Genomic DNA, 12,344 nt, shown 5'->3' on the forward strand with positions numbered 1-12,344 from the left:
AGAAACAGAGGCATACTTTTGGAGGCAGCAAGCAAAGGAACCAGTAAGTATTTGCCCCAACTGTGAACGTGCAGCTTTCAGCATTTGCATTTTTGCCTACACTAATTCTTGTGAAGCCTAACTACCATAAACATTCTGGTGGTGCCAAGAGCCTTGAAAATCAGTGTCGAGAGAGGAGGAATAGAGACTGCCGCCTCCTGATTGCAAAGCAGCCCGAGGTCTAAATGGCAACAAAACGTTATACATAACGTCTGATTCACTGTGTGGAGAATGTAAAGAATTGAGACCTCCCGACACAGTTTACATTGGCCCTTTTTATGACTAATTGTGCAGAAAATAGCTCTGCTTGTAGTGTGCATGGAAACAGTTCAGGTTTCTGCTGTGTGTCAGCTAATGGGCTAGCAAGGCTTTTTAGCACAACTTCAAAGGCTCTGGCCATGGAGGTCCTTTGTGAGGGAATTATCTCCTGGTCCTTTGTACCCCTTTATCCTTCTAAGCCGTGGAACAAAGGAATTGTGAAAGAAGAGACAAAGTAATTTGTAGTAGATCTCTAGACCTAGATAAAGTACATAACTTTTGCTTAAAAACATTTTTTCTGCTTCTGTCACCAAAACAAGATTTTATTTTTCTGTGTAGGAACACCCAAATTCATTTCACTTTTGAGGGATGCAAGCTTACGTGTAGGTGTACTATTGATGGGGGTCATCAGAATGTCTGAAATGGTAAAGGAGAGCTTTAGTTTCTGTGGTCAGTTAGAAAATACATGGCTGTTACTGTTAGAGTTGGCTGAGAGCTGTATTTCTCTCTGCCTCAGGATATTCCACTAAGAAAGGAAGAAAATGCATTTTTTTTCAGCAGCATGTGTGCATGCACATGCTTTAGGGAAATCATGTATTTTTCACCTTTTAGTAAAAAAAAAAATAGTTTATTCTTTCTTTCTTCCAGTGAAAAATGAAACCTTGGGGAGATAAGGAAATGCATTACATGCATCTGCTTTGTGTAGTCCAAAGCACAGTTCTTAATTAAAAATCAAAAAGCAAACCAGGGATGGAAGGTGTTTGATTAATGTTAGCAACCATGCTGTATAATGTGTTCCTCCAGTGTCTCCAGATCCTCTGGCTCAAAATGACAAGACATGAATGAAAGGAGAATAATCTTGGCCTTATCAAATCTAATGAAGAAACACCCCCAAGTGCAGTGAGCCACGCTAGCCGCTCCACTGCATTTGTGTTCAAGCTACAAAATGACTGTGTTTAGCAGTTGGTCTTGTCCTCAGGCAAATCCCGTGAGTATCTCCTTATCCTTAGAGGGTGGAAGGACTGCATCCACATCTTTTTTTTTTGTTTGTTTGTGTGTGAAAAAAAGTCTTAAACTGTTAGGAGAGGCAGTACTGCATATCTCTATGCCCAAGTACAGACTTTCACTTCAGGTTCCTATCTAGGAAATCTTTTTTGTCTTCCTTCTCTCTTCTTCCCATACTTGTGTGGATTTCCCAAGGCAGTCAGTGTTCTGAGCTATTGGATCTAGTTTTCATCAGCTGTCAAGGTAAATTTGGTTAATACTGCAAGAATAGTTTATTCAGGTTTTCAGGTTTAGACTGAAGAGGGTATAGTGACAGGAAAGCAAGAGTATTCCCCTGTCTCTCTAATCTGTCTGATATATCTCTAGATGCGCTAACTTCAATAGTTCATACTTTCTTGATGTCTTTTTTTAATGAACATTTCCAGGCCAGGCAGAGAACTTTTTAAAAGTTTTTAGCAGAATTATACGCCATACACACACACATATATAAAAAGTTCTTTTTTTTTTATATCTATAAATAAAAATCAATCCACTGATGTTATAAAAGTTCTGGCAATTATTACATATTCTGTTTGCTCATATAGGCAGCCAGAGGCAAGGATTTGATGTTTTTCACTGATGCTGAGCTTAATTGTCTCTAATATACAGGTTAAATTGGTTTTCATTATGTGCCATAAGCTGTCAAAAGTATTATATTGTTGTCAATATCTAACAAATGAATGTTTATCTCAAGTTGTATGTGACCAAGGAGAGTAATTTCATGTAAGAAATTTCTCATATAGAAAATTTTCCTGGATTTTAAAACTGGGAAGGCTAATTATGATGGACTTAGCAGCAGGAGGCAAGCAAAGACATTTCTTCCAGGAATTCTTTAACCCTGGAAGTACAGCAATGACACAAGGGTGTTTTCATGTTTCACTTTACCCACATGCACTGGACCTCTCAAGTGCCACCTTTTTCCTCAAACCTTCCTTTTCCATATATCTCTGATCCTGAGGAGCTCCTTGCCATGAGATGCCATGGATCACTGTTGGGAAGATGTCTGTGTCGGGTGGGAAGGCTGCTGGTCGGAGCATGCATGTTTTCAGTTTTTCCATCACTGAGGTAGAGCATGACTTTAAGTTGCTTGTAGTGTGTGCATAGTGAGATAATGAGTTGGCCACAACAGTGTTTCTGTGATGTAAAATAAACAGATGGATACAAAATCAATCACAACATGTGATTTCTCACTGAGCAGAGAAGTTAGGACAAGTAGAAGACAAAGACGGTCCGTATAGAAATCTTGCAATCAGGTGGAAAGGATGTATTAACAGGGCAAGCTGACATTGTTGACGGTCCTACCGTTTTGTGGATGAGGAATCAGAGCTGTTGCGTAGTTATGTTTTTCCCTGGGTTTAAAGCAGTTAAAATTGAGGGGTTTTGTACTGCCATGATGTCAAAGATTTGCTGGATTCAGGACGATTGTTTACATTAAGAAATCTCTTGGCATTTAAGACTCCGGTTCAGGGAAAGTAGAGTGTTGTGCTACGGACTCAGAAACATCTCTGACTTTGACACCTTTGACTTTGGTTCCTCAATGTCACTTTGCCAGTGACAGAATGGAGACCTTTGTTTGCCTTGGCGACTGCATAAAAAACCAGGATATGATCAAATCCAGTTAATCACTCACAAATGTCTCATTTCTTGAATCTCTGAGGCTGTGTAACACATTTTTGGGACTGCACTCTGCTCCTTTGGCTTTTGTTGTAAGTTAGTTAGGGGAAAATCAAATTTTTAGTTTTCTTAAAAGGAAGTGGAGGAATCCTGGAACACGCTAGGGCTCTGTAAATGTACGTTTAATCATTTAAAGAAATGTCTTTTGGCTAAAAGCTCTTACCAGTGCTTGCAAGTTGCACTAAAAGCCATACGACTACATCATTCCCACAACTGATGCTAATTAGCACCCTTGTTGGCAGTGTGAGCAGAGATGCAGCCTTAGCAAATACTAGGGGCTCAATTATAGCAACTTTGTGCAGTATGGGTAAAGTGTCCTAGGGGTGACTCTGTTGACAGTTATGCCAGCTCCTTACACAGTGGCATGCATGGAGAGAGACCTGGGCATGACCTGCCTGTCTTGGGTTTTTTATGCAAGGCATTTGGCTCTGCTATGGAGCCAGCCAGTTACAAACATCTCCTGCAAACACTTACACCGTACTTAAGGCAAGCACACACCCCCCAAGCAGCAGCAAACCAGAGGAGTGCGTTTTTACATGCAGCACATGGTAGAACTCCCTGCTGCAAGGTGTCACAGGGCAAAAAGTACATGGAGGCAGAGGCTTGAGCACATCCGTAGTGAATTGGTCTATTCAGAGCTGGCAGTGAGATGCGATGACCTGGGTGTAAATGGGGGTCACCCAGCCATGCAGAGCTGGAAGCTAATAGGCATTATGGAGGAAGATTATTCTGTCCTTTCTCGGTGTCATTCATGTGTATATTTCTATACCTTCAATATTCACCACGGGCTACCGTTGGAGACAGGTTACTGGGTTACATGGATTTTAATAAACCTGTTAGTGGACTTCTTGCCTCTTTATGTCTAACCCATCCTGAAAACAATGTGGGACTCTGACAATAAGTTGAAAGCTTTGGAGGGATTACACTGCCTTATTGAGTCTGTACCCAAAGCCCTTTGAGGGCTCCCGTTGACTCCAATGGGATTTGGTTCAGACCTCAAGTATATAGGACTCCCTTAAGTAAACTCTTTCAAGGCCCGTACATGCTGCAATACTTATTGGGCTCTTTGTTACTTCTGTGAACAGGAATGCGACCTTTACTCTTCTAGCCAAGAGCCCTGATCTACAGGACTAAATCCTCATGTTTTGGGAGAGATAAGGTTACCATCCCAGCTCCTCCCATCCCTGTGCAGGTGGCTGAGCAGATGATGAAGCAATTCCTGAATCACTGCTGTTTTAGGTAGATAAGCACTGAGGGTACAGGACAGCAGCTTCAGAGCTGCTTCATAAACAGATATCCATGAACAGTGATGAGCAGAGTGGACATCAGAGTTGTATGTTGTTCCAGTTCATGAGCCAAAGCCCTAGTAATGTTATTTTTGCCACTGCAGGGTCATTCTGATATCATCTTAGAAGTTTATTTAGTCTGTTCACATACTAGAAATGGCCACAGTGGAAGATGAGACTAGCAATTCATCCAGGTTTTCTTTTATCCACCCAGTCCCTTGGCCATGTGAGGGGACGGAGGGGTAAATAAGGTGGAAGAAGACCGCATCATGCTATATGCTGTCTCATCCTCTGGCCGTTGCCAAAGGCTGCAGCGGGCTATGTGGTGAATAGCTGAGCCTGAATTACAACAAATTGCATAACGTGCCTTTCTTGCTTTTGGAGCTGGTCTAGCTTCTGGTAACCTTGCCTCCCAAACCTGTTGTTCCAACAGACGAAACTCAAGTGAGTGAGAGGAGCAGTTTGATTGACAGTGCTATTTTCTGCCTGTATTTTAGGTCACTTCCTGGGTAACAACACTGTGATTGATGTGCTGAGACAAGCAGGATTTGAAGTGGAGCACACCCCTCCTGGACAACCAATTGGAAAGTAAGCAGCTGCCCACAAATTATTAATCACTTTCTCTCCTTTTTTCTCTCCCTTTTTTCTGTGACTAAGCAAGATTACTGCATTAGTGTAGGAGGTGGGTGAGGAACCTCCCTTTCTCACCCAAGTTCCAGACAAAAAGTGCACTATAAAGCATCTGGTGTGTGAGTTTTGAAACATGGAGTCTCAATGGCTGTTTTCCTTTTCACTTGGGGACATTATTTATATCACAGCTGCTTCACTATACCAGATCAGAAGTGCCACTTTTTCTTTCTGTTTTCAAGAAACATCTTGTTCCGCTCGTTTTCCACAATAGCTGTTTTGTGTTTTTCTCTCCGTGGGGTTTTAGTTGCTTCTTGATTGCAGGGCAGTAGACTACCACCAACTTCATTTTTTGGGCCTCTCTGTCAGGCTGCTCTTCATTAGGTGAAATTTCAGTTTTGCCTGAAGGACCGGATTTAATGTAGTAGATGCACCTTGGAAAGTGTGGTGGGTAGGTAAAAAGCAATTCATTATTCCCTGAGTTTCTCCATCTAGCTGATTAAGTAAAGCAGGCAAAAAGGATTGATTACCAGGGTTTTGGCACTCTTCATTAGTATAAGGTAAAATATGACGCAAAATTGTCCTCAGTTGGTGAAACAGACTTCCTACCTCCCCTAGACTTTTTTCTGGCCATTTAGATGAGGTCTCTGTCTAAAGATATCATAGACAATGAAACTGTGAGGGATGGTGAGAGACCATCTAGCTTTGCAAAGTTAGCCTTTCCCCTGCAATCTGCAGATAAAAATTGGCCAAGATTGCTCTGTCATAGGATTGATGTCCTCATTATGAGAAAGTGTTAGCAGCATGCCTCTGTCCCTGGTGGGCAGACATGACATGGTCCAAATATGAGGTGAGTTTCAATATGGAGGATTAATCGCAGGGCTAGTAGACCATGTCTGAAAAAGCTATGTTTAATATAGTTGGAAAATCTGGCTGATCTAGCCTTGTTTCTGAAACATCCGCAATGATTCATACAGAATATAATATGGCTCAACTGTACATAAGTGTCTTTGACAAAGCATTTATCCTAAATGCTTCTTGGAATATGTTGAGCAATAAAAGCAGAGTCTTAAATAACAATGGGGAAAAGAGGAAGAAAAAGCTATCAAACTCAAGGAAGAGCATATATTCAGAGGAGGTTTAAGAAGCACTTTGGCAGAGGGAGAAAAGTTGACATGGCACAGGGAAGAGCAGTAAACACTGTAACTGACTGGAAATTTTGGCTAAAATCGACAAAAATGCCTGTGGTCTAAAAATACAACAAAGCAGAAATACCAAGCAAACTGCACCAAAACAGCTGAGGGTATACCATTCCTAGGTTTCTGACAAAGAAACTTCCCTCTCAGGGAAGTAGGCACATACCTCAGCAATTTTCATTTAGCTGAAAGTATCATCTTCCCATGAAAAGTATTTCACTGAAAATTGTGAAGCTTATTAATTTATTGGCTGTTTGCAAGCCCCTGAGAAGAGAGAGAGATACAGTAGTGTGAGAGATGTCCAATAATAGTCTCTGCTCTTTATGGTCTTGGGATATGTCTATACACATCATCACAGACTTGAAATAACGTGATAGGGCAGGAAACTTGAAACAAAGCCACTGCTTTATGTTGGCTTATTTGCAATATGGGGCATCTCTGTGTATGCATTCCCCTGCCTTGGCAGCAGTGTCCCTTGTTCATGACCTCTTCGTCCCTGAAATTGTCAGTCACTGGGGGAGATGTAGTTGAAAGCAAGCACACTTGGGCTGCTGCCTAGAGCGATGCATATGTCCTCAGTGGAATTATCCTACACTTGGTAGCTTCTGTTCCCAGCTCCAGACCAGAGCATGGGGCAGGTTGGTCCCTTTGTCTGGACTAGTACCCTAATTCCAGAGGTCTGAACATTGGAAGTACAAAATTTTATTAAAGGATATACTGTTGTGCATGAGTACTGGATTGACCTGAGAGAGAGCATATGGTTGTACTCCATAAAGATTAGATGCTCTGTGTGTTTTCCTGTGGTCTGATGATCCAGGCAGATCAGCCAGTCCTAGATGAGGATACAGAAAGAAAAATAAATGGCATGGTAAAGAAATCAAGAGTTGCCACTAATTTGCATTACTCACGTTGCAGAAACAGTAGAAGATTATAGAAAGTTTAAATAAAGAGAATTTAAATATATTCACAGGAAACAGCTTGCTGCCTTTAGGAAAAAAATAGACTCCCACACCTGCACATCTGGGACTGTATTTTCATCATCCTACAGCTGGGGCTGCAGCCATCAGAACTGCTGGGGGCTCCCCCTTAGAAACCAGGAGGCTGCTGCAAACCGTTTTGTCTCCCTATTTTGCAATTTCTGGGTGAGCTGCAAAGGACAGTCCAGTCAAACACAGTTATGGCAGAAGTCAACAGCATATTCAGAAAACATGGCCAGTTAATTGTTGATTTTGGGGTTATGTTGCTGTAATTGAGACTCTTAAGGAACCTTGCGTTTTTGTCTACCCTTCCTTTTTTGCTCTCCTCTCTCCTTTCTAAAAGATGAAATAAAAGCATTTGAAAACAGTTAGAAAGTCCCAGAAGAGGAATCATTTTAGGGCTGTGGCTATACTAACCACATGTATACATAGAATAAACAAGTAGAAGCCCAACAGATTTTGAGCTGCTTGTACATAGGCATTGTTTTATGGATTATAGAGATGCAGGTGTTTTGATCTTGATTCTTGTGGAGCCATATGTGAAATAAGAGGTAGTTCTCTCCTGTGCTTAAACCCAAAAGAGACATTTCTGATTTACCTCCAAATAAGTTGTATAAGGGAGTCAAGCCCACTGTATTGCATTCTGGCGCTGACAACTGAAAAATTGGATAGTGTTCAGGGAAGATCAGCTGGACTCTAATGTAGAGATTGGTGGGGGTGGACAGCACGTGGAAAAAATGCAAGGGTTGGAAAAAACTGAAGCAGCTGCATGCTTACGTTTTGGCCAAGAGAATTCAAAAAGGATTGTTGTGGATGGATTGTGTGCAGAAAGAGGAACAATTTGAGCTGGCACATAGGAATATTTGAAGGTGTATCATACTGAAACTGAGGATGGTTTTGGCTGAATATCAATGATTTCTTGACATTAATTTGCAGGACAGCCTTTCTCAGGTTAAGTCGGAGGTCCCATTATTTGAAACAGTGAAAGTAACTTTAGCAAAATGCTCGTGCAACGTCCTGCTTACTACCAATGCTACCTTGCTGCAAAAGCAAATACTATTTTTTCTTTAATATCTCTGTTCCTAAAACATTATTATTATTGAAATTATTAGTAATCTGATCTTTATTGTTCAATAACAATGAAGCAGTGGTACCATAAATAGGTGGGGTAGTCTGGTATGACATTTAAGCTCTGCCATCCATTTCAGTTTCAGAAAGGACAAGAGAATGACTTTTTCTAAAATAACTAGTATGGTTCCTGTGTATCAGAAAAGCCTTGGAAAGAGTGAAACAGGACAAAGACCAAAGCTGTTTATACTTTGTTACGCGCAGGCTGGCTAAAGCCAGAAAATCATTGGCTTCCTCTGTCCAAAATGCTAAGCATGGGTTGAGAAATGGCTGCTCTTTAAGCCGACCAAAATGAATATGTCGAGTCTCACATTTCTTTGTCTAGTGACAAGCACAATTGGAGCCAAGTTCTCCCTTTCTTAAGGTACTAGGGAAGAGTAAAGTGAGACCTTGGCAGGCTAGAAGAGATAGCCAAGACATGGAGCGGTTTGATGGCTCCAGAATCAATGAACTGGCAAAGAACAGTTCATACAAAGTACACTTAACTGGTGTGGAGCTACTTGGGAGCTCTCACTGACTGGATTTCTGAAATTCCGTAGCTCCTGTTGATCTGCCTGGTGGCCCAGTGCTGACCTTTCTGAGCCCCTTCTAGAATCTCACCACCTGAGTATTGAAAATACCTTCTTTAAAGCTCGATCCCTTTATGTAGAAGAAACCCTGTCATACTCAGCATGCAGAACAATGCCATAAACACTTGAGAACTTATCCTCGCATTGGCTTCATTAGTTTATTTTGTTGCCTGAGAGAAAGTGTCCCAAATTTGTTTGCCTGACAACCTTCAACAGCAACCTTCTTATTTTGCTGGCTGTCCTCCTTGTCCCCAGATAAAAGCATTGGAAAATGAATGGCTGAATCAGTATCTCATTGCTTTGCCCTGAGATAAAGAAGGCAACATTTTTTGGTGGGGCCTCTGCCAACTGGCCGTTCCTGCCCCTCTCTGTCTTCAGAAAGCAGAGCTGCATGCTTGGGGTGGGGAGAGAGGAGGAGATGGAAGAAAGTTTCCCCTCAAATGGATTCCAGTGACTTGAGCAGATAAAGGGCCACAGCTGCTTCACATTTAATTGGAAACAGCCAAATTGCAAGATCAATCCCGGAAGCACCTGTGTCTGTGATGACTCTATTGTTACTGGGTTCTCAGAATCGGCTCTGACCTTCTGCCACACGCCAAGCCCTGACGTACTGCGCACCATTCTCTCGGCCAGAAAAACATGCAGCAGTGCTCTTTTCCATCAGACTGCTCTTTCTGGTATTATGCTCAATGCTGCCTTCTTTCAGAACAGGAGAATTCAGGACAACCTTTTATTTCTGCCCATCTGAGAGTTTATTGTAAAGTCTCAGAGCTCTGCTGTAGAAATTAATTACCCTTCCTCCTTATGTTTGAACTTCCTGCCCCAGTTGAAGCAACATGTCCTTGCTGTTGTAGCTTATTCCTTTCCTTCTTTCTGAAGCAAAGAGCTTGCTCTTTCACCTTTCCCTACAGCATCCTATAGGTGTGACCCTGGCTCTCCTACTCAGTATTGTCTCACGGTGGAAGTCTTTGCTTCACTATGAATGCTTTCTTCTTCCCCACGGGATGAAAGCACACCCGATCCATACAGTGATGCAGCCATTGCACTCCATCAGGATCCATAACCTTCACGAGGTGATATGCAGAGATGAGAAAACGTTTGGCATAACATTCTCCACAGCCCCAAGCTGGTAAAAGTACCAGTTCAATAGATTACATCCCAGAAACTTATGGATGCCATCAGAGCCCTCAGGAGTCTCCCAGTAGTTGCCAAGGTCCTTGGGATGCCCGAGCAACTTCGGCTTTCTGGTGCCAGCCTGGCGGGGTTACTCTACTCTGCTTAGCCGTTAATGTTCAGGATGTGTTTGGGAGAATGTTAAAGTTGTAGTGAAATAAGTAAAATTTTATTTAGAAAAGAGACAAGTGAAAAAAAATATGAGAGATGTTACACTCTCATTGGAAACAACTGAGTTAACTGAGAAAAAAAGAAGAGCTGGAGAGATGTTAGCCCATTCTGGATTCCCTCTCTTCTGAGACAGAGAAAAATGCGCACTTTTTTTTTTTCTGTGGGTGGAATAATCTCCCTGTTGGGATGCTGCAGTTCTTAAACCTATTGTAAAGCTTTGGATCTTTCACTTGATCTGAGCCTGAGGATCATACTCCCCTCACTAGCTTCCTTCCCTTGGAAGAAAAGCAAGCCCAATATTTAGGGGGGTTTCTCTGACAGCAGAATTAGCAGTAAGAGGTGTATAGGGATTAAATGGGGTTCATCTGCATGCATTGGCAAATTTATTGCCTCATGTAATATTGGAGAATATGACTACTTAATGCTTAAAATATTTAGTCATGAATATATACCCATTACATTTTCAAGGGATTCCCACGTGCCTTTAAAGTATCCTCCTTTCCAATTTAATTGTCTTTGTGTCTATAATTACCTTACAGCCACAAAGTCTGAGCTATTCGAAGTAACACTTAGGGGGAAACAAATTGAAGAAAATCTCCAAGGTTTCGTAGAGAAGCAAAGTCAACTTACAAGTTCTCAGCCATAGAAACTCAATTATCCTGTCACTTCCTGAGCAGCACATTACTTAGGGCCAGTGCATCTGCATGCTCTTTAGGCCACCTTTAAATGCTTAAAACCTTCTGAAAGAGTGGAATTTAGCAACTTGCTACAAAAAAAAATCTGGGAAAGAGCAAGATAACTCATGGTGTGGGTGAAAGAATATGGAACAAAAATCAGGAATTTTTGTGCTTGACTAGCTCTCCCATTGGGACCTTCACTTGTCTCTATAATCAGATTTTATCCTTGCCAAAATTTCTGGTTTCTTTTGAAAAAAAAATTTCATAATCCGTACCATTCTGTTCCTTGGGAACTTGCACACAGTGCTGCTGTGGAGCCTGAGCGTGCTTCTTTTCGCTCAAGGGCAGCTTGCTTGCTGAGCTGTCCTGAAGCCAATGCTACGGTTTCTAGGGCTTTTGCAGCTCTGCAGCCCATCAGTTTTAGGAGATCTGTATTCATACGCCATAAACTATCTAATAGTCAACTTACAGAGCCTTGAAGACTTCGGAAGTTCAGAGCTAGTTCTTACTTTATTTCCTAGGCAAATACTGGAGTTCTTGTTTCCAGAGGAGAAGATATTTTTTCATACTCTTTCTGCTTCCAGCCAGTTCTAATGCAGATCTTTTCACCTGAGGTCATTAGTGTAGGATGAAAATTCTAGTCTGTAGTTACCAGAGATAAGCTGATCCAAACTGCACTGAAGTCAACAGCAAGGCTTCCATCCATGCCAGTAGCTTTAAGAGGTCATTGTCAGTATGAGATTGTTGCTGATTCTCTCCTGTCTTTGGTTGTTGGGAGCCATGAGGGAATTGGTAGAAAACTAAGAGTATGTTCACATAGTTGTGCAGATGCTTACTACAGTCAGTGTAAAAGGACTGGCTTTTCCAGAGACTGCTTATGGTTGTCTTACACAGCTGGCCCAACTTGCTTGCAGTAGGTGTCTGGCTAGTTTTAGATGACTAATCATTTTGTGAGATGAATTCCTCTTCTATTTGAAGGCCCCGTGGTCAAGTTGGGCAGTGTCACTAGCTCATTTAAGCCTTTGGAAAAACTGCAACATGCCCTCTCCACCGTTATATCTAAACGGTGAGATCGTGAGTTTTGTGTTTGTGTATTCAGCCTGCACTTGTCCTTTGGATTGATGGCCTCCGTCCCAAGTGATATCAATCTGGGCTGAAGTGCAGCTGCACTTTGTAACAGCTCAAGGGGCACAAAGGTATCAAGTGGTATTGTGTAGTTTGAAAGATGTCGTTTATCTAAGGAAGTTTGTGGTCTGTTTGCTGTCACTCTGTCTTTGCAGCGCCGACTTCCTTTACCTTCGCTATCACGTTGTCAGGCAAAGAGACCTCACACGTTAGGGCAGATAGCTTTTCCACTTCCAGAGCTGACTTCCCCCAGCAAGAGGTCTGTGGGTTTTGTTGCACTCAGTAGAGCTGCTTGATTCACTGTGAGCATAATTGCTGGTAATTTTGCTTGCAAGGAGCTCTTTTACCTGCAGGAGTTCCTAAAAATTGAACAGGAATAAAGGGAGTCAATTACCTTTTT

At 41.9% G+C, this 12,344-nt stretch overlaps 1 protein-coding gene across 1 annotated transcript in view; it reads left to right on the plus strand.

Annotated features, from left to right (window-relative positions):
• The window catches only part of TRABD2B (TraB domain containing 2B), a 292,849-nt gene that overhangs the window by 241,990 nt on the left and 38,515 nt on the right, over positions 1 to 12,344 (plus strand). Inside the window, exon 5 of the mRNA XM_075097676.1 lies at positions 4,799 to 4,889. Coding sequence (XP_074953777.1) covers positions 4,799 to 4,889 — 91 coding nt within the window. The remainder of the gene's footprint in view (positions 1 to 4,798; positions 4,890 to 12,344) is intronic.

The sequence above is a fragment of the Phalacrocorax aristotelis genome, chromosome 6 (genome assembly GCF_949628215.1).
Source record: "Phalacrocorax aristotelis chromosome 6, bGulAri2.1, whole genome shotgun sequence".
Taxonomy (NCBI): Eukaryota; Metazoa; Chordata; class Aves; order Suliformes; family Phalacrocoracidae; genus Phalacrocorax; species Phalacrocorax aristotelis.